The sequence below is a fragment of the Lipotes vexillifer genome, unplaced genomic scaffold (assembly GCF_000442215.2).
Source record: "Lipotes vexillifer unplaced genomic scaffold, Lipotes_vexillifer_v1.1 scaffold252, whole genome shotgun sequence".
NCBI classification, from domain to species: domain Eukaryota; kingdom Metazoa; phylum Chordata; class Mammalia; order Artiodactyla; family Lipotidae; genus Lipotes; species Lipotes vexillifer.
Window position 1 is genome coordinate 1,782,747 of NW_006773367.1, and position 26,181 is coordinate 1,808,927.

The 26,181-nt window shown below is 42.2% G+C and overlaps 1 protein-coding gene across 2 annotated transcripts in view; it reads left to right on the forward strand.

The window, feature by feature from the left end:
- The window catches only part of AOPEP (aminopeptidase O (putative)), a 318,679-nt gene that overhangs the window by 218,973 nt on the left and 73,525 nt on the right, over positions 1 to 26,181 (forward strand). For both annotated transcript variants that reach the window (XM_007448285.1, XM_007448286.1), the window contains 2 exons: positions 18,147 to 18,227; positions 18,611 to 18,685. In XM_007448285.1, coding sequence (XP_007448347.1) covers positions 18,147 to 18,227; positions 18,611 to 18,685 — 156 coding nt within the window. The remainder of the gene's footprint in view (positions 1 to 18,146; positions 18,228 to 18,610; positions 18,686 to 26,181) is intronic.

Sequence of the window (26,181 nt, forward strand, 5' to 3'; positions counted from 1 at the left end):
AATGCTGCAGTTACAAAATTGAGGAAACTTGATAAGACATGATGCAAGAGACTCCATGTCATTGGGGCCATGATGTGCTTTTAGCACAGAGCAAGCCAGGTGGTTTGTTAGAGGAATAACTTGTAGGCTTCTTTTAGCACAGATTATGTACTATTATCAACATAATTTAAAGGCCCATTAGGATGCTTAATCTTAGTGGTGTCTGTAAAAATTCTACATTTAATGGTCATTCAAGAAAACTGAGACTGGTTATTTTGCAAATTCCAGAGAAATCATATTTTTCAAATTATATGTGTTATGAGATCCTTGGTTCGTTTATATCAATAATAGCCGTGGCCATAATGTGGTGTGGGTTTTGGGCTCCTAGTAATTTTGCTGTCATTCTTGTTCAGTGGTTAGATTAACAATTTCTAAGTGACTAAACATCTTGTCAGGGATCCTTGGAGATACGTTCTCTGTCCTCACTTGGGGCAGGGCCTGCATTGCTGATGAGTCACCACTGTCACTTACCGTTCATCGAAGCGATGGCCCCTCTTCCCACAAGCTCCTCAGAGTGATATACTGCTTGGCAGTCACAAGAGATGAGGAGAGATTTTATTGAAATACTTTCATTTTTAGCCTAATTTTCTTTATTTCTGGCATCTGTGGCTTTGTGCTCATATTAGTTAGCTGAGGCTGCCATAACAAAATACCAAACTAGGTGGCTTAAACAACGGACATTTACTGTCTCACAGTTTTGGAGGATGGAAGTCCAAGATCAAGGTGCGGGCAGGTTTGGTTTCTCCCAAGACCTTTCTCCTTGGCTTGCCGATGGCCACCTTCTTGCCGTGTCCTCACATGGTCTTTCCTCTGTGTGTGTAGAGAGCTCTGTCTTGATCTCCTGTTCTTATAAGGACACCGGTCAGATTGGATGAGGCCCCACCCATGTGATCTCATTTTACTTTAATCACCTCTTTATGGGCCCTGTCTCCAACACAGTCACATTCTGTGGAACTGGGGGCTAGGACTTCAACATGTCAATTTGGAAGGTACAGGTTTAGCCCACAATAATGCTGATTCCCAATATTTCTCTGATTAGTTCCACATTTCTTGTGAATCCTTTCAAAGTGACCTATAAAAATTACTCAAGTCAACCATACTGTATTTTATTCCCTTATAAATGAATATGCTTTGGATATAACTTTTTTGGTCCCAAATGACATTAGCATCCTGTCCACAAAAATTTAAAGTCTCTGATGAAATGAGAGACAAATGTGGGAAGGAAGAGTCCGTTCTCCCAGGGAGAAGTAGGTAATTGAAGGTCTGTGCCAGGCGTTGTGTATTATTGGGGGGCATCCGATTTGACACTGTCCAAATGTATTGACCTCTTCACAGTGTAAGGCACCACATGAAACAGGAGACATTTTCCTTTGGTGCCCCAAATGAAAGCACTGTATCTTTCCTTCTTTTCTCTCCCTTTCAAAACCTGATTTCCAGAAAGAATTTGAATCTCATTCACAGTAATCTATGACTAGACACCAAGTGAATAGTAAGGATTAAAAGTGTTTCCTCTCCCTTGAAGATTTCCTTTGTAACTGTGTCAGATCTTAGGCTTCGACAAAACTGTCAAGCATCCCAGACCAGATGGATGAGATTTGCTAGGGGATGCTTCTTCCAGGATCTGAAATCGTACCTCCCAGCCAGGTGCCTTCCTTCCCTGCCCCTTCCCTTCTTTCTGTGAATGTTGCCTGTATATCTGTCCTTTACCAGGGACTGTGCATGACTCAAAGATTAGAGAAACACAGGCTTTACCCTCAGGATGCTTAATAATTCAGTGGGACAAATAGATACACAAATAACCGACCTAAGGCAGAGAGCCGCGAGTGGTGTAAAACTAACTCACTTTTAGAGTTGGGAAGAAAGAGGTCATTTTGCATCTGTGGAAGCAGAAAGGATTGAGGTGCCGTTTAAAGTTCAGTCTTGAAGGACAGGTAGGGGAGAAGGTGATTTCAGGCAGGGGGAGGGACATGTTCAGCGTCTAGTGGTGGAAACTAAGTGTGCATGTTTGAGCAGCATGGGGCAGAGTCAGATCTCAGTGATGGGGGTGAGGGGAGGTGTTGATTAACTAGCTTGTCATAGCATGATTAAGGCTCTGTGGGTAATGCCTCAGGACAAGGGGAATGGAGGCAACTTCCCCGGGCGGAGGAGCGGAGGAAAGGACCCACCCTCCTAAGTGAGCCTTACTCTCACTCTCAGCTCACTTGCCCCAGCCCCGGCCCCTGCCACACTGTAACCAAGGCGATTCCACCCCCCCAAAATAGACAGGTGAATGAAATTCATAGTGATAAAATACATCAGCTGAATGCATTCTGACTATCATTTGCAACAGTGATCTCTCCCGCTCCATTTTCCTTCTTAGGAAATAGTTATTGTTGCCTGCTTTGCATGGAGAGCAGGATCTGCAAAGTGGATTGATGAGTAAGGCAGGACACAGCCGGACTGCACAGGGCTGAATGTGATAATGAAGAGTTCTCACAAAACGCACCGAAGGCTCATACAAAGAGTGCTAGTGCTTGAGTGGTAGTTAGATACCTGGACAGGTGGGCCAGCAGCCTTGCTGGAAAGAAAACTCCCTGGATGAAGGGCCAAGTCTTTCCCCTCCACGCAGGTACTAGGGAGTCTCGTGGAGTGAGAGGCACAGTTAGAGAGACTTCTGCTCCTTGGTTTTCAACTTTTGAAATTTTATGTCTAGAAGCTATTCATTTACACGGATACTTTAAAAAAGCATCATTAGGGGCTTCCCTGGGGGCGCAGTGGTTGAGAGTCTGCCTGCCGACGCAGGGGACACGGGTTCGTGCCCCGGTCCGGGAAGATCCCACATGCCGCGGAGCGGCTGGGCCCGTGAGCCATGGCCGCTGAGCCTGCGCGTCCGGAGCCTGTGCTCCGCAACGGGAGAGGCCACAACAGTGAGAGGCCCACGTACCGCAAAATTTTTTCTAGAAGATCACACAAAAGTTGGGAAGGGAAGGAAGGAAGTCAACTAGGCTACAAAAAAAAAAAAAAAAAAAAACTACAGGTCCCAGACTCAGGCCACACCCTCTGAATGAGGATCGCCACAAGGAGGGCTGGGACCGACTGATAGAATCCATAATTATGTCATCTTCTGAAATATATTCTGCGAAAAGGGTTCTCCTTCTTTGCCGAGTACAATCTAAACTCTTAGAGGCCTTCGCTTTTATGTTCTTCCTGAGCAATCCAAATATTTGGCTTTGTGGTTTAGTTTATTCGTTCAACCAATATGCCTAGCCTTGCGCTGGGCCGTGGACATACAAAGCTGAAAGGGCACAGCCCCTGCCCAGGAGCCCATGGTTTGTGGGAGCATCTGCAAACCAACCATTGTTCACGGTGTGCTCAGGGGGCCTCTGCTCTGAGTTTGAGACCTATGGGGAACCGTAGAGGTTGACTTCTGTATTTGCCAAGTTCAGCCAGGAGGCCAAGTCCATTAGAAGACAACATGCTTGGAGGCTGGAGACTCGGCTGTACCACCCCCATCCCCCCTGCCCGCTCTTGGTCACAAGTTGGCCAGCTTATTGTGCAAGGGAGCGCATGTGATTGTCCTCAAGGTGCAGTGTCTGGTGGGTCATGTTTGAACACACAGGCATTACCTGTTCTTCAGGCTCATACATATTGTGCACCCACAGGAAGATTCACTTAAATGAGGGCACTGTAGCTCTTATAAAGAGTGATTCTGTTTAACAGGATTTCCCTGAGCATTGCTTTATCTGTTTCATAGAGAGAGATCTTTAGAAAGAAGGAACAAGGTAAACTCAAAGAACTATGACAAGGATATCAACTTCGGATTACAAACCTTTTGTCAATAGAAAAGACATTCAATTCTGCCTTTTAAGAAGAACTGCCCCCATTCTGTCTTCTATTAGGCTGAAGACATACTCTGGTAGACTCTTCATCAAAGGCACGTTATTCTATATTTGCATCGTGCTCTTCCCCCACCCGGGGGAAAGCCCTGAGACCTAGCAGTGCAGTGAGTTGTGTACATGGGTGCACACACATGCAGGCCTCCTTGACTCTTTGACATCGCACAGCATCATTGTACATGCTGGTGTTCAGATCTGCATCCCAGGCCTGGGGGCATCAGCTCCTACTGTGGCCGTTCACAGTGCTCACGGGATTTCTGCCCGTCTCTGCTGCCGGAGCACCTGCTGACAACGAAAGCGATTAGGAACACTTGGCTGCTTTTAGAACATGGGGCTTTTTTCTCCTCTTTTGTGGAGAGCCACTATGTCGTATAGAACAGGTGTATATTTAATATCTGTGTGGTACATATCTCTTGGGTGTGGCCTCTATTGCTTCATGGTTAAATTTTAGGCTTTTCTGGTGTTGCAGGACTTTCAGTCTGCTTTAGAATCCTTGGTAGGAGCAAGTCTTGGAGAAGAGCTCATCTGTTCATCCGTGGGGTAGCTGTGCCCAAGCTCATAGCCCTAGTTAATGGCAGAGCCAGGGCTTCGCTCTAGGACCCTGAGTCCTCAGTCTACCTAAGACATTTTGTATTTTTAGCAGAGTTGCTTTTAATTCAAATTAGCTTGGTCCCATTCTTGGCTTAGTTTTTACAAGACCTATAAAGAGAGAATAAATGAATACAGCAGAAAGCCTGAGCAGGGATGATTTTGAATTTAATTAATGACAGCTATTTTTCCTGAATATGTTCATTTCTATTCTTTACAGGGCCAAAAAAAAAAATGTGCTTTGTGTGTACAGTAATGTGAATCTCACATTCCAAGGCTTTTCATATGTGTCACAGGCATACAAGACCCTCTTCCATTTATATATATCTAAATGGTAGCCCTGTATGTCTGACAAAATATTTTGCATAGAAAGTACGGGGCATTCGGGGCTTCCCTGGTGGCGCAGTGGTTGAGAATCCGCCTGCCGATGCAGGGGATGCGGGTTCGTGCCCCAGTCCGGGAGGATCCCACATGCCGCGGAGTGGCTAGGACCCTGAGCCATGGCCGCTGAGCCTGTGCGTCCGGAGCCTGTGCTGTGCAACGGGAGAGGCCACAACAGTGAGAGGCCCGCGTACCGCAAAAAAAAAAAGAAAGAAAGAAAGTACGGGGCATTATTGTACTGAAGAGCTGGTATCTTTTTTGGAGTGAATGAATGTGAGTGTGTGTAGAGATTAGGTCTATTGTCTTTGGAAAGATAGATGCAACTATTCCTCTCTTGAGTTGGAAACCAAATTAAATAATAAATACCAGGTGGCCAAAACAACAAGTGAGAAAACGCAATTGGTTGAACAAAAAAGTGTCTTTATGTACCTTCTAAAGCATTTAAGGGATGGTTCCCGTATCTGCCTATTTGCTTTCAAAACAAATGCCAACTAGAGTCCCTGGCTTTTGCCCTCGTCTGTCCCCTCTGCTGACCCAGAGGAGAGTGTCAGTGGCACAGCCCAGTGGCAGCCAACCAGCAAGTGTATCACAGGTCAGGGTAACAGTCAATGATTGTCAAACTGTCCAAATCCAAATGTGTGTTAAAAAAAGGGCAGCACTTGTGTCACACATATCTCTGAATGGCAGTTCTCCAGGATTTATTGGCGCTTGGTAACGAGTGTGTTCAGCTCATTCAGCAGAAGACCCCATCCTTCCAGGTCAATCCTTCGCTTTGGGCCTTTACAAGCTCAGTATTTTCTGCTTCTGATCCTGTCTGGTTATAATTGCTACCATCACTCTCTGAGTGGGATTCAGACAATCTGATGCATAAAATGCAAAGCTGCATTATTCTGAGGTTAGTGAACAAGAGTGGAGGCTGGATGGAGGAGCAGAGTCAAGCGTGTTATATGCAATGTACTGTTTTCACAAAGCATGCGGCAGTGAATTGTTGTTCTGCAATATTCTATGTTGGATGAAGGAGATAATTGATAACATTAGATGCAGCTTTGGAGAGAGCCCTACACCACTAAGCTGTGTGCCTGTGGGCGAGCCACTTGCCTTCTCTGAGTCCTCACTGCTTCTTTGGGGAATGAGGGGAACAGGCCTAAGTGAAGGTCAGAGCCACTTTGAGCCTCATGTCACCATATGCTATGCCCAGTACCTCGCTGAGGCCTCAGCTCCTGGTTACCTCTGAAAGGAGGAAGTTGGAATTTACTTTTCCTCTGAGTGTCTTCCTTTCCTCTCCAGGAATCTGTTGAATTGCCCTCAGACTGAAAACTTGCCCTTGGTTAGGAGTGATATCGGGAGAGTTTTCATATGTTTTGTCCTGAGTGGTGTTTTACAAATGTACACTATCAAAAAAAAAAGCAAACCCTGTTTGTGCCTTTCTTTTCTCTTCCACTGGAAAATTGCTATATGAAAGGTTACCGGGAGAAATCTTAAGTAATAATCAATCTGCCAGAGCATTTATGCTGGTTGATCACTGCTACTAATTAAAATCAATTATTCACAGATATTAACCTGTTTGACCCTCAGGAGATGAAAAAAATTTTGGTAGGGTTGTTAATGTCTTAAAATTCCTGCGTATCAATAAAAACTGCAGGTGAGTTTTACCTTGGACAGTGGCAACTATTGCTAGGATACATTCTGAGACATAAAAGTAAGTACTGGTATATGTCTGTTGTCCAAATGACCTTGGGAAGCATCGTCCAGTGAGTTCTAGGTTGCTTTTTGAAGGAGGGGAAGACATTGGGGGCAAATGCTCCAGAAGGAGCACTTCATTTCTATGCTGCTTTTATAGTTAAATCAGAGTATTTGCCACTTTAAAAATAAAAACAGAGCCAATCATGAAATATTTATGAGAAATTGCTACAGTGATTGCTGCATAGTTTGTAGCAGAATGTTGCAGTGCTCCTTATATTGAGCAAGTAGAACCTATTAGGTGTTGAGGTATAACAAGAAATGATTAAACCCAGATGCTTTCCTAAAATTATATTTTCAGTGCATTTATATGTCTGTTACAAACTGTGCTACATGCTAAAAATATTTTCCTTTGTAGGCCGAGGGAAATTTCAAACCACATCGAGGGCGTCATAGATCAGATGGTTTTTCTTAAGAGTGTTAAGGGCATCCTGGTTGTTATCAGCCCAGACTTTACAATATGATATTATTTATGCCCCGAAGAGTCACAGTTCGGTTCTTAATTTCAGCAACTTTATTGGCATGAAAATGCACGGGAGCTAGGCCAGAGTCAATACATCAGAATGGGGGACTGAGACTCTAGGGGCACAAGTGACAACGCAACTAGGCTGGAGAGAGCCCCTTCATCCCTGTGGCCTGCTGCCCTGGGGAGAAGTCACCCCCCGGGTCCAGTGACTCCTTTGGCCTTTGCTCCAAGGACTCCACCTCCTTTTCCCTCTGTGCTCTCTCCCTTTTCCCTCAGCTATGCGTGCTGAAGCTTCATATTTTGTGCGGCCAACCAAAGACACATTCTCTTTAAGACTCTTCCTGGTTGTATTTATTACAAAGTTGGCTTCTCCTGAGTTCTCACTGGTTCTCTGCTTCTCAAATTGTATTTCTTCATCACTGTCATTGATCTCGTAACTGAGGGATGTCTGCCTGAGTTTGGCATAAATACTTATAGTGAATTAAACTGTAAATGGGTAAATCCAAGAATGTATAGGTTGTGTAACTCCCTATAGAATTGTATTTTTTATTTAATCCTTCTCTCCTCCCCACAGTGCACTGGGGTGTGCTATTTTGCCTATTAGAATATCCAGAATGAGAAAAGGGCTATCATTTTATTGAGTAGGTGCATTTTATTGAGTACAGTGCTCAGTACATTACACATAATTGCTATGTACTTTTTCTAGCCACAGCTCTCTAAGACTGACATCATTATTATACCCATTTTATAGATGAGGAAAAGCAAATCTGTCTAACTAAAAAGCCCAAGTTCTTAATTATTATATTGGTTTTAAATGCATGTAGCTACTATTAGGATTTCAGATGTTTTTGCATCTAGCACCAGATCGTGCTGGTATCTTCAGAGAAGAATGTAGAAATATCAAATTTCATTTTACGGCCTTTCTGTAACAACAGTGGGCTTATTGTTTTGAGCGAGGTGGGGTCAGAAGCAGAACGATCTCCTTTATAATCAGGCATACGAGGAGGAGAACTTGCTCCATTTTGTCCACCAGTCCCTTGGGAAGGGACAGGCAGTGGTTTGCAGCGCCTCAGACGTGTCATATCTCTGCAGGCTCTGTCCAGTGGCATCGTGTCTGTGTGGTGGCTTTTTATTAGGATGTCACAACTCGATTATGGTTGAGACCTTTCAAAGGTTACTTAGGTTCAAAATACAAGACCGGCGTTTGCTAGGGGCTCCCCTGGTGGCGCAGTGGTTGAGAGTCCGCCTGCCGATGCAGGGGACGCGGGTTCGTGCCCCGGTCCGGGAGGATCCCACATGCCGCGGAGCGGCTGGGCCCGTGAGCCATGGCCGCTGAGCCTGCGCATCCGGAGCCTGTGCTCCGCGACGGGAGAGGCCACAACAGTGAGAGGTCCGCATAACGCAAAAACCAAAAAAAAAAAAAAAAAAGACCGGCGTTTGCTTCTGAGGGGAAAGAGGAAGGGAATTAGCATTTAGTGGTCTACTTAGTGCCTCTCCCTTTATGCACCATCTCATTTCGTCCTCAGCACAGCTCTGCGAGGCAGGTTTCCTATGGGTTGTGTGACATGCTCAGGGTTACATAGCTTCTAGATGGCAAGAATGGAGGGTTCCTAGGTCTAAGTTCTCAGGTGTGTGTTTCCCATTACACGTGGCTTTGTACAGAGGTACTTAAGCCACATTCACAAGCCAGCACCGAAAACAGCAACAGCATATTTGGTTGTACATTATCATGATTTCCAGTGCCCTTGAACCTGAGAGCAAGGTAGTGAAATAGGAAGTGCTCAAATAGAAGGCAAAGCTAAAACAGACCACAGTATTTAAACTGTAAATTGAAATCCATAATTATAAAAACAATCAAGTGACCAGAAGATTGTTAGGTTTGAGATTCTAACATACCTAATATTAATATGAATATAAATTAGCTGGGTGGATTCTTAAATTCTGCATATTAAGAGATGTTTATGAGTCTAATGAAGCTCTAATGTTCTTTGTGGTTCTTTTCCATCTCATACTACTGAGCACAAAAGCTGTGTTGTGTGCAGAATGGCTGGGTTTATCCCTACTAGAAAGAAGTTATGTTTGGTATCTAAAGAACAATGAGAGTTTGCTGCCTGGCTGATCAATGGTGGATCAAGTTCACATTCCCGGGCTCCTACTCTCCCACCTACACATGCAGGGGGTGGAAGCAGAGCAAAGGGAGGCAGGATACCTCCTTTTTTCACAGGGAGAGAGAGAGAGAGAGAGATGTGAGCTCAGGATTTCCTAATATGGACACAGCTGGGCCTGTGTAGCATTAAACACTGATTTAATCCACCGCTGGAGGAAACATCCTACAAAAAGTAGAGATTAGCAGCCAATTAATTCTGGCCCTTCCCATTGTTCTTCTGGAACATCTCTTATATGGATCTAAATGTTTGGTGAACAAACATTCTGGAAAATAGCTTTTTTCATATATTATTTGCATTTGGGACAGCCATCTCTCCCCAGTTGTGATGGATCTTATTCTTCCTACACTGTGTGTGTATGCGTATGTGTGTGATCCTACTTCTCTATAGAGGTAGGATGACTTAGGCCCATTCCTCTTGTGACTTTGCAAATTGTGACTTCATGGGGTTCCTTTGGGAGACAACAGAGTCTGAGTGCCAAGATTTTAAAAAATAGAAATGTTGGAAAAAGAAAAATAGACATGCCAAGGGCCACAGACTCCAGGGAGCACGGGCACTCCATATGCACACACTTACAGATACCACACCCATTCCAGTTTAGGGAATAACCAAAGGGACCCAGACGTGAGTATTTGCTTTTCAAGCTAGTGAAATGTTAACATATAGGTTGGTGTTTTATATTAGTGACTAATATCATGGGAACACCCTGGTGGTCCACTGGTTAGGACTTGGCACTTTCACTGCTGGAGCCCGGGTTCAATCCCTGGTTGGGATTAATAATAATTAATAATAAATAAATAATATAAGGCATTTTGAGAGAGTAGTTTCCCTGTAGCATTGATGTAGTGTGTCTTTTCTTTTTTTTTCTTTTTTTTTTTTTTTTTGCCGTACGCGGGCCTCTCACTGTTGTGGCCTCTCCCGTTGCGGAGCACAGGCTCCGGACGCGCAGGCCCAGCGGCCATGGCTCACGGGCCCAGCTGCTCCGCGGCATGTGGGATCTTCCCGGACCGGGGCACGAACCCGCATCCCCTGCAGCGGCGGGTGGACTCTCAACCACTGCGCCACCAGCGAAGCCCGTGTGTCTTTTCTAAACAAGGAAGCCCATTTGGTTAGAGCACGGTACCCAAGACTCAAGCTACCCAGGTTGCTTTCTGTGTAAAACAGTAGCTTTTGCACGCAGCAAAGGGTCTTTTCCATTGGTACCCACTGTCCTCTAATCCTAGCCAGCAATCTTCCAAATGCAAAATGCTTGTTTCCAGGGAATGTGTGGCAGCCATCAACATAATTAGAGCATTGTTCACAGGGGATGAGTGGGAAATACCACCTCATGTATACAGAATTCCAGGTCAGCACTAAAATCAGGGTCTCTGAAGACAAGAATCTATGCTCTTTCAGTCAGGATCCAGAATCATATTAACCAGGAACCTGGAAAAACTCTAGACAGTCAAATATCCATCCATTCTTGCCTTCCTTCTGGGTAGTGTTGAGATCTTCCATTTCCACTTCTTTTTAATTCTTGTGTGTGTGTGTGTGTGTGTGTGTGTGTGTGTGTGTGTGCGTGCGCACAGGCACGCTTAAGTAATCTTGCCCTGAAGTTTATCCCTAAGAGTAAGCTATAGGAAATGCTACCCTAGGTCAGCCTGACAGCCCATCCTGTCCAGCTTTGTGTCTGCCATCTGCCCAAAGGGACTTGTTGTAATAGAACACAATAGGTGGCTGTCCTCTGTGGCATTGACCTTGAAATTTAGATGTCTCTCAAACGCCTGGAATTTCTTCATAGTAACCTATTAGAGATGGGTCATCATTAAAATGATCCAAACCAGTGGTTCTCAATACAGGCTGCCCATTGGAATCCCTGGTCGGGGAGGGGGGACTTGTAAACTGACTGATGCCTGGGGTCCACTTTCGAAGATGTGAATCTAAGTGGCCTGGAATGCCTCCTGGGCACTAGGATTTGTAAACCCTCCTGGTGATTCTAATGAGCAGTCAGGGTTTGGCAACCACTGATCTAAAACCACACCTACATAATTTTATATTTCACCTGTGAAACTCTTTAAGATTATAGTGTCCAAGAATGTTAAGTGCCTGTAAAGAACTGCAGTCATATGGGGATTGAGGAGGATATACTTATACCTGTTTTCTAAAATTTCTAAAGACCTTTATGGTATGGGATTATATTTTACGGGCTGTGTTTTAATGTATGGTTGATCTGATCCACATAATAAGCAAATATCTTAAAGCGAGACAGTCGGGCTAGATGTTCCCTAAGCTCTCCTGCTAGAGTAGAAAGAACACTACATTTCCAGCCAGGAGGTCTAAGGGCCACACAGTATGAGATATTAAAAGCACTATAGTTCCCTGAGACTCAGTCTCTTCATCCTGAAGATGGGACAGTATGAGAAACAAACAGAACAGTCTATATGTGGAAGTGCTTTGTAAACTTAATCTTGTACAAAACTGGCCACTCTGGTTCTTTCTACCAGTTCTGAGGTTCCACGGTCTCTGATATATGTAGTGCTTCAGCACTTTTTTTTGTCTTCAGGTCACTTTCCTCCAGCTTCTAGCGACGTTGCGTTGCTTCTTAGTTCCGGTAGTCTACGCTTTTGATAAGTAACAACTGCCTTCTCTTGTAAGCACATCGCATGTGTCATTTGATCTTCACAACTCTATGAGAAAGAGGCTTAAAGAGGTCAGACAGCTAATATGTGGCAGAGCCTGGATTCAAACCCAGACAGGCTGTCTGCGCACTCTTTATACCATGCCGCCTTACCGCCTGGTCATACTAGTCTCCTGAGGACAGGGATGGTGTCTTATTCATCTTTGTGTTCTGTTTTGTGTTCTGTTTTGCAGTAGGCAAACTCAATGTGTTTGTTAAGTGAATAACCCGTCTATATGTTCCTCTGGTTTTGATATCAAAAGTGATAAAATACTTGGTTGGTTAACATTTTTATATTAGTCCTCTGTGATGTTTGTACAGTATTATATTTATTTTTGGCTTTATTTTTTAACAGTTCTTTTCCTCAAATTTTATAAATGGGGTATAATCATAAGTCCTTACCTTCTATACTTCACTTCTAAGTGTTAATGGAGCGAAATACTAGAGCCATAAAATTTTTTTCAGACCCCCTTCCTCCCTCCAAAAGAGAAAAAGAAATTTAAAGAAAGAAAAAATAAACCCAGAATATTTTATTTATTTATACTCCTCCTTGTTCAAAAGAGAGTTAAGCAAACTCTTAGAAAGCAAAATATAGCATGATAAAAGTAAATTAAAATAAGAAAACCGAAGCAATGTGAAAATAACGTTAGGAAAATAAGATGGGACCAGGAATTACATTAGCATACAATATGTACCCCCTGAAGTTCCTATACCTGGCTTAATGTAGGGTCACAGAGCTTTCTAGAAGAAGGAAAAAGGATCAATTTGCAGTGTTCATGAGGTAAAACAAACCAGTTGCCTAAGTCCAACTATTCCTGATGTTGATACGAAGGGGAAGTTTTTCCTATGGGTCCTCACAGAAAATTACTATTTAATATAATAAACAACCATCTAAAACCATCCTTACGGTAAGCACTGTGATGGATTTTACGAGTTGTTTTTATAACGCACCTCAGTAAAGGTTGATGGCTTCTTCCCGGAACGTAATGCGATAAAAGGAATTTCACAGAGCACCAGTAAGATGCATCCTGCACCAGCTGTGAGGTGGTCTGCCTTAACCCAAGAAAATCTTAGACTCTCCTGGGTAGGAGTTTTGGTATCCGCAAACTCTGTGAACCTCCTGACAATTGGTGTGTTGGGTGGCTGTGCACCTTGGTGTATTTTTCTCTGGGGAGCCAGTAGTTGATAGCAAATGCTTCATCAGATTTTCAGAGGGGATCAAGAAATGGAAGAACTAAGCATGCTACCTCAGGCAAGCTCTGTAAAAGTTTTTGAGCAACAGTGAGTTCAGGGTTATGGTTACTGAGAGGAGAGATTCTGTCAGCCAGGTCACTGCGAAGCAAGTGTGGGATGGATTTCCTTTTTTGAAAACTATGCTTTATAAGGACTTCCACTGAGAAGTTCATTTGGCAGGGCCAAAATGTTCTTCAGAAAGAAATTAGGCATTCATTCTAACATAGAGACAGAACGGGCAATAATACAAATTATAATTTTTCTAAAGTCATATAAGTCAAATATAAAGATATCATAAAGGAATGTTACATTTTAAAATGATAGAGCAAAATTTAAAGACATAAACATTGGATAACTTTGCCTCTGCTTCTTGCTTGTTATTATTTGCAACCTGAACTAACCTTGATTTTATTTCCAGACATGTGTAGACTCTTACCTTCTAATTTACCCTGAATATATGTTGGCTATAGAGCCCTTCTGAAGCCAGCAAAAGCTTCTGGACCTTTCTACCTTGTTTGGTATTAAAAAGTCTTTTGACTTCTTATAGTGGATAGTTTTCCCTCTGCTGTGCACAAGGGAGTGTAATTTGCCATCTGAAGCTGTTCCGTCTAATTAAAGGGCTTCCCTCATTAGCCCTTTCAGCCTTCTGGTTGCCTAGGAAGGCATGCTGCTGGTTCTCATTCCTCTGGACTGTACCTCATCACCAAGCAGAGGCACACATCCATATTAACAATATGAAATTTGTATCACTATCATTTTCCAGTGAAAGGAGTCATTTCAAGGAGTTACTTTCTCTCGACTAAAAAAAGAAAACAGAGAAAGGATTTTCCCTCCAAAAGTAATCTCCAGCCACTAGGTTAAGTAATGATTTTATTTTAAAGCAATGGCATTTTCCTCAGCTTCTGAAATTGTCTTCAGCGGTTATAAACTGCTTTGACAAGAAAGTTTCTTGAAACATTTTTTTTTTTTTAAAAAACTTGCATCTCTACTAGACAAGCCATTTTTAAAGATATAATTAAAATAGAAGACATCTGTTTTTAAAAGATAGCTTTAAAGTGCTTTCACCACATTTTCAAAGACAGTTATTAGAGTATATTCATCCCCAGCTACAGAATTCAATGTTTTAAAAAGTCGTCTTCTTCAAGTTTCACTGGGGTCCTTCACTGGGGTCCCCGGATGAAGAAAGGTAGATTTAGGTGGACAAAAGGAGGAACGTGTTGAGGTCATATAGAACATGATCAAAGAGAATTAATACTTTTCCAGGGTCATGAAATATGTTAATATTTCATTCCAGATTAAATCCAGCTCCTACCACCATTTTGGGATACAATTTTAGTGAATAATGTATGAGGGAATTAGGAACTTTTAGTTCCCATTTCTATTTTATTTTTTTAAAAAGGTCATTTTAGAAGTACCCTGGCAATGTAACTGATAACCCATGGTGTCTCCTTTTTAAAAATGTATAATTCTGTGCTCTTTACAAATTAAGATATTTTAGTAGAGAAACAAGCAAGAGTTAATTAGAAAGATCTTCTTCTTAAGATTCTCCCCCATGAAATTTCATATGCCATTCGTTCAGTCATTTATTCCTTTATCCTTCCATTCACTTACTGTAACACATTTATTGAGCATCTACTATGTGCCAGGCAGTGTTTTTAGTGACTGGACAAAAATCAGGAACAGAAGTGACAGGATCTCTTTCTTCCTGGACCTTAAAATCCGGTCGAGGAAATAGATATTTGATAAATTAATAAAAAATAGTTATAATAGAACTGTACAACACAAGAGTGAACCCGAATGTAAACTATGGACTTTACTTAATAATGTATCAAATATTGGTTCATTAATTGTAACAAATTCTCGGCACTGATGCAAGAAATTAATAATAAAGGAAACTGTGGGTTATGTTGGCACACGGGGATTCTGTGCTATCTGCACAAATTTTTCTAAAGAATAATGTCTCAATAAAAATAAAACATTTTAGGGCTTCCCTGGTGGCGCAGTGGTTAAGAATCCGCCTGCCAATACAGGGGACACGGGGTCAAGCCCTGGTCCGGGAAGATCCCACATGCCGCGGAGCAACTAAGCCCGCACACCACAACTACTCAGCCTGTGCTCTAGAGTCCACGAGCCACAACTACTGAAGCCCGCGCGCCCTAGAGCCAGTGCTCCGCAACGAGAGAGGCCGGCGCAATGAGAAGCCCGCGCACCAAAACAAACAGTAGCCCCTGCTCCCTGCAACTACAGAAAGCCCACGTGCAGCAGTGGACCCAATGCAGCCAAAAATAAATAATTATTTAAAAAATTATTTAAAAAATAATAAAAATTTAAATATCTATAAAAGATAATTACTTTCAAGGAAATAAATAGGAAAACATAGTGGGATGACATAATCTGGATTGGGAAGTGAGGAAGACATTTCTGGGGAAGTGTTGTTTAAGCCCAGCACTAGAGAATAAGTAGGAGCCAGCCAGGCAAAAAAGAAAAGGAAATGCATTCTCAGTAAAGCAAAGTGATACCATTTGAACTACCTTTGTAAATACCATTCTGGTTTCTTTGTGGAGAAGAAAGATTGAGGGGGTGGGTTTGGGGGGCAAGAGGACAAACAAGGAGACAAGTTAGTAGGCACTTAGAATGGACCACAGCTTTTGCTACCCACTCAGAGTCCTAGAAGAGCAGAGTAGCAGTAGGATGTTTTCTTGCTCAGCTTGTGCCAGAAACCGTTAGATTCTCTGTGAACTGGGTGCTAGCAAGAAAGGAGACTGTCAATGGCACCGAGATGGTGTTCCCAGGTCTCAGTTCTTAAGATCTTTCCACTGGCTCAAAGGGATTTTTAGAATGAGGAACAATCTTGTATGTGTGTGTGTGTGTGTGTGTGTGTGTGTGTGTGTGTGTGTGTGTATTTGAGACCACAACCAGATGAAAATTATAAGGGGAAAAAGCTTTCAAGTACTAACTACCCAGCTGTAACAGCAGATTTTCATAGAAGTCTGTATAAGGTTTAATTTGCAATAGTTATCTTTCTTCCTGCTGCTGGACTGTTGGAATTTACTTTGGTTTTTGTTTCTTCTAAGACATGTTTTTAAATTGTCGCTAAATCAACAAAGAGGACACTTAAGAGAGGTCCATTTAGGCATGGCACTGTACATCAATATTGAACTGTTTGTATCAGGGATCTTAGACATGGTGAATTCCCAAGAAAAAAAATTCTAGTGGGTAAAGGGAAATGTCAGTCAGTGATAGATTTCTATTGATTCTGGAACTGTTATTAGTAGCATGGAAGCTTAAATAGTTCAAAGTTTTATTTCCATTTAAAATTAAGCAGCTCTGCAATTACATAACCCACTTCATCTTTTGTAATTTGTACCTGTCTATATTGATGTGCATTTGAGGCTTGCAAGCCTATCTATTTTTGTGCATTTCTTTTACAGTAAAAAAACTGTATGTGATGGTTGTACATTATATATAAAAAGATTCGATAACACCTTGAAAAAATTTTTGGCAAACGAGCATGCATTTCATAGCACTTAGCTGATAACGGTTAATATGTTGATTTAACTCTACATAGGTTTTTGTTTTTTTTTTTAATTCCTGTTAACACAAACACCAAGTCAAGAATCTCCCGTTTGAGCAGTCCTGTTGTTTTAGGAAACAGAAGTGCATCATCAGTGTAATTTTAAGTTAGTCCAGTTATGAATCTGGGATGAAGGGATAAAATAAAGTTTTCCACTCTGATGTCTCCATTAAGAAGCTCCCTTTGTGTAAAATACTCCATGGCAAAGTTGCTTCTATTTAAAGTAGTGAGTTTGATCTTGGCTTTGATCTAAAGCTTTTGATCTTGAAAGAAGGATGGAGTAGCAATAAAGAGAGGGCAAGACAGATTTTCTTTAAAGAAATGCGATAAAGTTAAAGGAATGGTCAACATCAGCAAACGCCGAGTGCGACCCGACTCTTCTCCCAAAGCACTCACCCCCCAGGCTGGCTCAGCCCACTTCTGCTGAGGATGGAAAGAAAGCCTTTTGGGGGTCGGCGGAAAAAACTGAGGGTATCTCACACTTTTATAAACTTGAGTGGAAAGTTTACCCCTATTTATGAAGACGTATTGTCCCCTTCTTAAATTCTACTAGTCGCTTTGGAGGGGTCCACAGGCCGGGCAAGCGCGGCGCCGGCCGGGCTCACCCAGAGCGCGTTAGCTCCCGCGACGCGCGGGCGGAGCCCCGGGTTCGCCTTTCACGCGCTCGCGGCTTCTACCCCAGGAGGTCACCTGCCACCGCCCCGGAGTCCGGAGGGGCCACTGAAAAAGGTCAACTCAGTGGCGTCTAATGCATTCCCAGAGAAAACTCCATTAGGAAAGTTCCTTTCCCTCCGTGAAGGCCATCTGGACACTTAGGTTTCTGACCCGAAGGGCGAGTTCAGGCTGGCCGCGGCATTGAGGGAGCTTTTGCCGCTAAGCCTTTTCGCCTGCCGGCGGGCAGCAATTCTGCTCCCACCGCGGCCAAGAAGCCTTTTCGCGGTACCCGGGGTCCCGCAGGCTTGTGGGCTGGAAAAGTAAGTGCGCGCGCCGGGGATCGGCCCGCGCGTGGGAGGGCGCGGGCAGGACGCAGGGAGAGAAGAAAGATGTTTGGCGAAGAGAACAATAACACAGGCGGAGCGCCGGCGGGGGTCGGGGCGGAGGCGACCTGCGGGGAGGGCGGCGCGGCCGCCTATACCTTTAAGGCAGGCCCCGCCCCCGCCCAGCGCCCGCCCGCCGCCCGCGCCGCCGCCTCGGCCCCGCGCTAGCCCGCCGCCCGCGCTGTGCCTTAGGTGTTGCGGGCCTCGAGCGTTCCCCGCTCTCCGGCGGGCCGGCGGGGCGGACGGCCCTGGGCGCGGGTTCCGGCGCCAGGCTCTCACCTTCGCCTACTGCGTGCGAGGTACGGCGTTGGCGCGCCGAGTTGGTGGGGCGCGGGGGCGGGAGGCTGGGGCGGCTCTCGGGAAAAACTTGACTCTGTCCCCTTCCCCCGCAGCCACTGCAGAGGGAGCGCCTGGCCGGGGCGGAGTGCGGGCTCGTGCGGCAAGTGAGCGCCGAGGGGAGTGCGGGCGGCGCGGTCCTTGGGCTCCCTCCCTCCCCGGGCGGTGGGTCGCGCGTTGCATCCCTGGCGCGGAGACCCCGGTCGGCTGCGTCGCGCGGCAGCGGTGGGTAAGATGGCCCTCGTTCGGGGGCTCTGGCTCCCACCGGCGCGGGGGCGGCAAATCGGGCCCGTGACGGAGGGAGCGGCCGGGGCGAAGGTCGCGGCCTCGGCTCGCCGCAGACCCGAGGGCCCCCTGCGCTGAGGCGGTCCCGCGAGCCCCGAAGGGTGCCTGTGGCTCCCCCAGGTGAAGCCGAGGAAGGCCATGTCGCGAGGCTGTCGATCGTTTGTTTCTCACGCTGAGGGGCGGCCCTCAGGACCCGTCGTTGTGTTTAAAATGCCCTGTGGTTTTTGAACTTCAGGTCGCCAAATGGGTCCGAGTGAACAGGAGACCCCGAAAACGGAAACGAAAGGAGACAGAAGAAGTGTTGGAAAAGGTAGGGGTCCCCGAAAGAGAGCACTGGATGGAGTTCTTGATCAGTCTCCCCGTCTGGCCCTGAATACTTGGTCGCAACGACAGAGTAGCTGTTTTTTTTTTTTTTAAGTTTGCAGTAAACCTTAGATATACCTGGATAGTTCTATAGAAATGCTGGTTGATAATTCTAGTGACTTATCAACGTACTGTGTTCTCAGGAAGTTAGAATGACCCAGGATAGAGATTTCTTTCATGTTTATTAAATAGAGCGTTAGGACATAAGCGAGTTCCATTATTACATTAGACCAGTAGTATTTATTATGGTATTATATTATTATATAACTATCTCTAGAAAAGGGGGTTGTTCTGAATAAGTCACCCACAGTATCAGGTTTCTCTGTTCGGTCGTGATAGAGACAGTAGCACACTCATTCATTTAGACTTTAGAGTACTCTGAAAAATGGAGAGAGAAAATGAAAGAAGTGTATTAGTTTTGAAACACTAGGAGAGGTTTTATTTACTAATGCAAATGAGAAGTTTGTTTTTCTACACTTAGAATTTCAGTATGCTACTTTGCAGAAGTTTGGACTACCTGTTTTCTCCTGAAATTGTGTTAAGTCAAAACTTGATTTGTCATTGTAATAAGTAATATGAAATAAGGTAAGTAGTCTGTTGTTTCCTGAGTGATTTCATTGAAAACTCTTAAAAGTGAATAATGTTTTTACAAACCTTACAGCAGATATGATTTTTGTTGCTTTTGCTTTAATTATTTTACTGTTTTTTGATTCTTGAAAGCACCAAGGGATTAAAATAGCAGTGTGTTGTTTTTCTGCTGCTAGAATGTATGATGAATCACTTCTGATTCTGAAGCCAAATTCTTGCTGATAGCATTGCTGCCAACTTCTGTGATGTGTTGCCTTAGTATGGGCATTGCAGCGTCCGAGAATGTGCACAAAGTACATCGTAATGAAGGTGATACCAAAGTTTCAGAGTGCATTTAAGGATACCAAGGGCAGCTTCTGAGAGAATTACAAAAAGAACTGGCCTAGGAGTATAGTCATTTGTAAGGAGACATCCAGTGTGTGAAGAGTGTGACTCTTTAAACAAAGAGTCATATATGTCACTTCAGTTAAACAGTAATAGAAAAAGTTGTCATTTTGAACGGGCTTGAGTTTTCTGACCATACCTTGACATGCTATGGTAGGTCGTGTTTGTTTAACTTTCACGGTCTAGGTGTTTTTAAAAATGTCTGTGAGGTGATGGATAGATGAGATCATAAAATGTCCAAAGAAGGAAGAAGAATTACGGCTTATTTAGTATTTGAAAAAATATTTTTTAGCTGTTATTTTTTTAAACCCAAAGTAAGATTACCCAAGCACACAATGTATCATGCATAAAAGCAGGGGAAGCCCTTATCTTTGTGGATTACCAGCTGCCATCACTACCAAAATCTGAATTTGAAGTAACCGTTATCTGTGACACCCATGACCTGACCACTGCCTTCTGAGAATGAGAAGGGTAGGGACTGAGGATTTTGCCTTCCAGGAAAACTGGAGTTCTTCATTGAGCCATTTCTCCTTGAGAGAGGCTGTTGTGTTGGAGCTTATGGGGAGGACGCACTTCTGACTTTTCTTAGAAATTGTGGGCAGCAGTTTTGAGGAGGACGTGAAAATGAAGTGGGTTGAGACCATCATGCTGAGCTTCCTTTCCAGGAATGGAGCTTAAAGCTGACTAGCTTTGAGGGTGGAGGTGGGCAGGGCAAGAAGGTGGGAAATTTCAGAATTGTATCAGACAATATTAATTATCAGCGTCTCCCGTCTTTCCTTCTGGTTCTGCACAGCAGCTGAGCCCTTTGCCCACTGTTTTGCCTCTGCCGCACCTGGGAGAGTTTGGAGCTCACTGAGGCAAAGCATATGCAATATTTTCAAGGGCAGGTTTTAGAAAGGGGGAGCGATCAGCTGCCAAGGTCATGAGAACAAGTTCTGAAAGGCACAGAAGCTACACTGCAGCTGGTAGCCGAGGTGTGTCCTCTGATTGCCCGAGTGTCTATTCCAAAATGCAGATCAAATTCTGTGGTTATGAGTCTTCAGATAGGTCATTTGTTAACTTTTTGCTGAGATTTGAACCTGTTATTCGTAGGAATGTAGGTAGTTAACTTACTATTGAGTTTAGTAAGTTTTTTTAAATGTTTGCCATGCCAGAAGTTAATTTTTCTTTTTTCATGCGTTTACTGTTTTTCTGCAATGTTAGAATAAAACTATGGCGTTTTCTGCTTTTATTCATTTTATGTAACTGTAAAATAAGAATATGAGTTTTAGTCGTTTCTGGTTGGTTGTACATTTAAAATCTAGCCATTGCTTTTATTTGCCTACTTTGTCTTTGCCCCTTTCTCTCCCTCCTGCTGCCCTTTCCTCCATCCTGTAAGTCTGTATTTGCACCTTCAGGCCTCAGGCAGAATTCATCCCTGATGAGTGAACTTGTGGGATGACTGGTCTGTATTTAACTATGCTAGGGTCATAACGTTTTTTCTCTGATTTTTACTGATCTGCTCGAGGAAGGAAAACAGAAGGCACTGGTGCAAGGCCAGAGTCTGAAGAGGGGCGTTTGGTGAGGAGTTAAACGTTAAAGAATGGAATCTTACAGGAATGATTATTTCCCCCCCTTAAAATCTTGAAGGCCCTAAGTGGTAGGCATAACCTGGTGTAACTTGAAATACTAGTTGAGGTTTTCAGTGAACTCAGAAGGAGAAGCAAAACAAACTTATACTGTGCTCAGCTGTGGGTTAAAATAACGCATAATGAAATAAAGTAAACTGGGTGAATGAGAGGTACCACCGGTAAAGTGATTTAAGATGCTCTCCTGGCCTTTCCTGGCCTGCTGCTGTGTTGTGTCATTCCCACCCACCCACCAGGTAGCTCTACTGTCTCTCTATGCTGTCTTACGGATTTTCATTTCTTGTCTTTTCTGTAGATGCGTCATTCTTTTGTCTGCATTTTCTCTGACACTTATTTCCATTTTACTTTATGTTTTAGCCCTTTTTCCACTGGTGTAACTGAATTCCTTTACATTTTTTTTTTTTTCTTCAATTTTAGTTACAAAACTCACCTCTTTTGCTTCTGGTCCTCAGGTATTTTCTCCTTACATTCTGATATTCTTCCTTTTTCACTATTTCGAGTTCCTTTTATTTAGTTTGAATAATTTATGCAACAGAAAGGCAAGGGGAATGTGAACAACTATACAAAGAACAACTAGGATGAATGGATCAGCCTGCTCTGCAAGGGGCGGGTTAAACAATGGCGATTGCCACAGTGAATTGTATAATGTATATTTTAAAAAATAATGTTAATAGATTTTACTAAATGACTACTGGTTTTGGAAGAACACACATTTTTTTTTCCTGCTTTTATCTTTAACTGGTTCAAAGATAAATACAAATTATGTATCATATTGAAAGATTAAGGACTAATATAATGTTCTTATAAATATATACCTGATAATACAGCATTTTTGATAATTCTTTAATCAGTATTCTAAGGATTATATAATAATTTATGAAATCATATATTTGAAGAAAATATCTGACTGGCATTATGATTTTTTTAGAGGAAGAAAATTCCAATGTTCATATTTGAAAGAAGTACCTTTTCTACTTTATGCACATCTGAAAATAGAACAAATTTTAAAAATACTAATTTCTAGTCATCAGTAAGTAATATGATGATGTCAGAAGTATTCATTGGCATGCTTTCAAAACATTGAAAATTCAACAATACTAAGGTTTGCTGTTATTATTAACAAGAGCTCCTTCATGTGTGTCTGTTTACAAGCAAGTGTCTTGCTGAGGGTAAGATCCGCCTCTGTTACGATTAGTCATAAGAAACGCTAGGTGCAAATGGTCTCCAATACAAGCACCCTTTAAGGTTACCTTAATTATTATTTTCTGCCAGAACCTGAAAAATAATACCCGTAAGCATAAAATTGTTTAAAATTTGGTGAAGTTTTCCTTGAAATATTGAGTAAAACATGAAAATCTAGAAAGATGGTTGTGAAACTGGATTCATAGCATTTAGCGGCCATTTTAGTGGGATCTAAATGGTAAATTCTATTTTCTGAGTCTTTGAGAGAAAAATACTGGAACTATTTTCTTTGTGATAGTATCCCTCCTAAATTCTGGACCATTTTCACTCTGCTTTTTCATTTGTTCTTTCCACACGCTTGATTCTGAACTGAAATCATTGATAACCTTGATAATAATTCACAGAAGATTTTTAAAATCCAACTTGGCTTATGCATTTTGCCACATTTATTGCTCCTTTTAAAATTTTACACATTCTAGGAGAATGTTTTTATTACAATTCTGATATTGAAATATTCAAAATGGTAAAGGTAGGTACAAATTTTAAACTATTTAATAAAGTGCTTTACTGCTATTTGTCTTTTGTGACAAAGATCTGTTTTCTATTTGGTTTATGATTTCTGGAAAACAGTATTTAAGACTAATAAAAATTTTCTGTTTTTTTTCTTGGATCTCTAACAGCAGTCGGCAACGGTGTTAGGCTTGACTCTGCAGCTCTTAGGGTTCAAAGCTTGGCAAAATGGCACAAGATGAATTCAGGGAGCGCTGAACCAAAGGGTCCCTTCTCTTTATAGGCACTACCTGCATTTAGCAAAATGGTAGGTGTGGGCAGCCACTCTTATGTAACTGAGGCAGCATTCGTGTTGAGTGGTTTCCCAGGCACTGGTGCCCTTTCCTCTTTTCGAAAATGCTCTTGCCATGTGAGAATTCATAACTAGCCTACATTTATATAGCTGTAACCTTACAATAGCTTCATTGATACTTGATCTCGTAGAAAAGCTTTATGGATTCTAATGAGTCACAGCTCTTGAGGCACCAGCCGCCCTCTCTTACACCTTCCCTATCAGTGAGTGGCTTTGTGTCCTCTGTTGTACTGATTGTGCCTTTGGATGACAACTTACTTGAGTGATAGGAGGAGGCAGAATAATTTATTAAAAGTAATTACAAAGAAACCAAACAAAAGGGGTAATTATAGCACTGTTAATATGCAATTCATTATTTTATTGCTGAAATATTTGGAACTCAGTCTTTTTTGTGCGTCTCCCTTTTTTCCTTGTAAATCCCTAACAAATACATAACTTATTAAATTTTCTGTACCAGATCTCAGGTTAGATCTGGTTTCACAAGATCTTGGTTGTTTTTTTTGTTTTTTTTGTTTTTCCCTTAGCTGGACCAAGGAAGAATTGCTGATAAAATGTATTTTTGGTGGCCTCAGGAAGGAGGTCTGATCTGTATAATTTTATAGGATTAAATTTTCATCGATTTCGTAGATTTTTCTTAAGAATCTGCAGTTCTTTAAAGAAAAGTGAGAATTTTGAGTGTACTAAAATTTCTTCTCATTTTCAGCTGGCATGATGGGGAAAATTTAAAAGTCATCCACTTACCCTCATGCACTTATTCACATATTTTAAAAAGAATCTTTGAATGGAACTGTTACTGTAATAATAGCTGACACTTGTCATGTGTCAAGCACTCTTCTCAGTGCTTTACATGTATCAACTCATGTAACTGTACCATTAAAGTAGTTTCACAAAAATAGCAATATGATACGTCAGATGCTTTGTGGAGGTAGATGAGTTATAAACAAATCGAATAATTGTTGTAGAAAAGAATGCTTTGGGCAAGACTTAAAAATTCTTTTTAACCCAGGCTATTGACATTCCTAGACCACCAACATAAAGCATACGTTTCTAAGTTAGGAAAATCTCAACCAGCATGTATTTTGGAAACACTTGAAAGTGTGCAGATAATTACACCATTGTTGATTTTAGCAGATTTGATGCCAGCAGCCATCAACTCTTATGTGCCGTGAGAGATGAAAGCCATTTTAATATAAAACATAAGAGTCTGGCTAGAAAAGGGAGGCGGGCAGAGGAAATTTTTGTGACTTTTAGTTTTATAGGAAGCATTAGTTACATTCCTGTGACAGAATGCTTTACTTGGCAATCATTCTCATCTTAGGCATTTTAATGAGCTGCTGTTTTGTGCCTGGTATCATATGGCACTAATAAGATGCATTATTTTAGTAGCACCTACTGGTGTCAGTGTAGTTTAGGGCCTGTCATTGTTTCCATTAATCTTCTATTTTAGGAGGCCGACACTAGCATGTGTCTTTAAGTCTAGCCAACATGTATTTCATTTATATTTCTGGGTCTCTGCACAAAGGAAAAATGACACTCAAGCCTTGTGTTTCCAGTACTTAGAAAAGGACCTGATCACATACAGCCTCAATAAATATTTGTGGAATGAATTAGATGAGTGAATCTCACAAATGGTACCTTTCTATAAAGTTACACCTGGCTTTTGCATTTTAAAAAAATTTAATGTCCAGGTTTTTATTTTGTACTCTAATGACGGAGGTTTCCATTAAAGCACATTTGGTAGAGCTGTCCTGGCTGTCGTGGGTCATCTTTTTCATCTCTTCTATAAAGAGAGCTCAGAGCCAGGAAGACTGACACTGATCCCAACTCTGCCACCTAATTATGTTCCTTAAGTTTGTCGCTTGACTTTTGCTTTCATCTGAAAATCCTTTTATTTAATAGGCCAGTTAAGCCAATTTGTATTAATTATAAAATTAATATTTACAGTTTTATGATACATTTTTTCTCTTTTGTCCATTTTTTGGCGTTTAGGAAGGCTTGTATTTTTGTTCTAATGGTTACTTTGACATGATAACACATTTCTGCCTCTTGTCTACTTTTTTTTGGTCACGTGTATTGACTTCCTGCTGTGAGCAATAGTAAAATTAAATACTAACCTTTTCTTGCCCCATCCCACTCTGTCTTCCATCCTGTGACTTGAGGTGTTATCTTTCAGCTTCCAGGTGCTTCCAGGTAAATACCTATGACACAGTCAACAAACGAATAGTATTTTTCATATAATCTTCCCATCCCCTCTCCCCTTTTTGATAGTTGTACCTACAATGTCAGAGCATGTAACCATTACATATTATACTGTATCCTTTATAAAATCACTTAGTTTTAATTCTGCAAGTCCATCTATATTTAATGCTCATCACCTACCCTTGCATTGATCTTCGGTCAGTTTGGTTTTTTGAAGCCAGTTTTATAGTGGATTTCTCAGGAAGAGCTTGGGGCAGCAAGAGTTCCTGAGTTCTTGTATGTTTATAAGTTTGTGTTCTTTATACATGAGGGTCAGTTCAACTAGACATAAAATCCTCGGCTCATATTTTCTTTAAGTATCCTAGATATGTTCCTCCATTGTCTTGCATAAAGTTTGACAGTGGCCTCATTTCTTTTCCTCAGAGTGACCTGGTTTTTTCTCCTGGATGCCCAGATTTTTTCCTGTAAATTCCCCAAATTTTTCTTTAATATAACTCATTGTGGGTCCGTTTTCCCAATTGTCACTTGCTTTTGAGCTTTATTTTCTTCATCTGTAAAATGAAAATAATGATAACTGTTTTTGCCTGCTCAGGGAGTGGA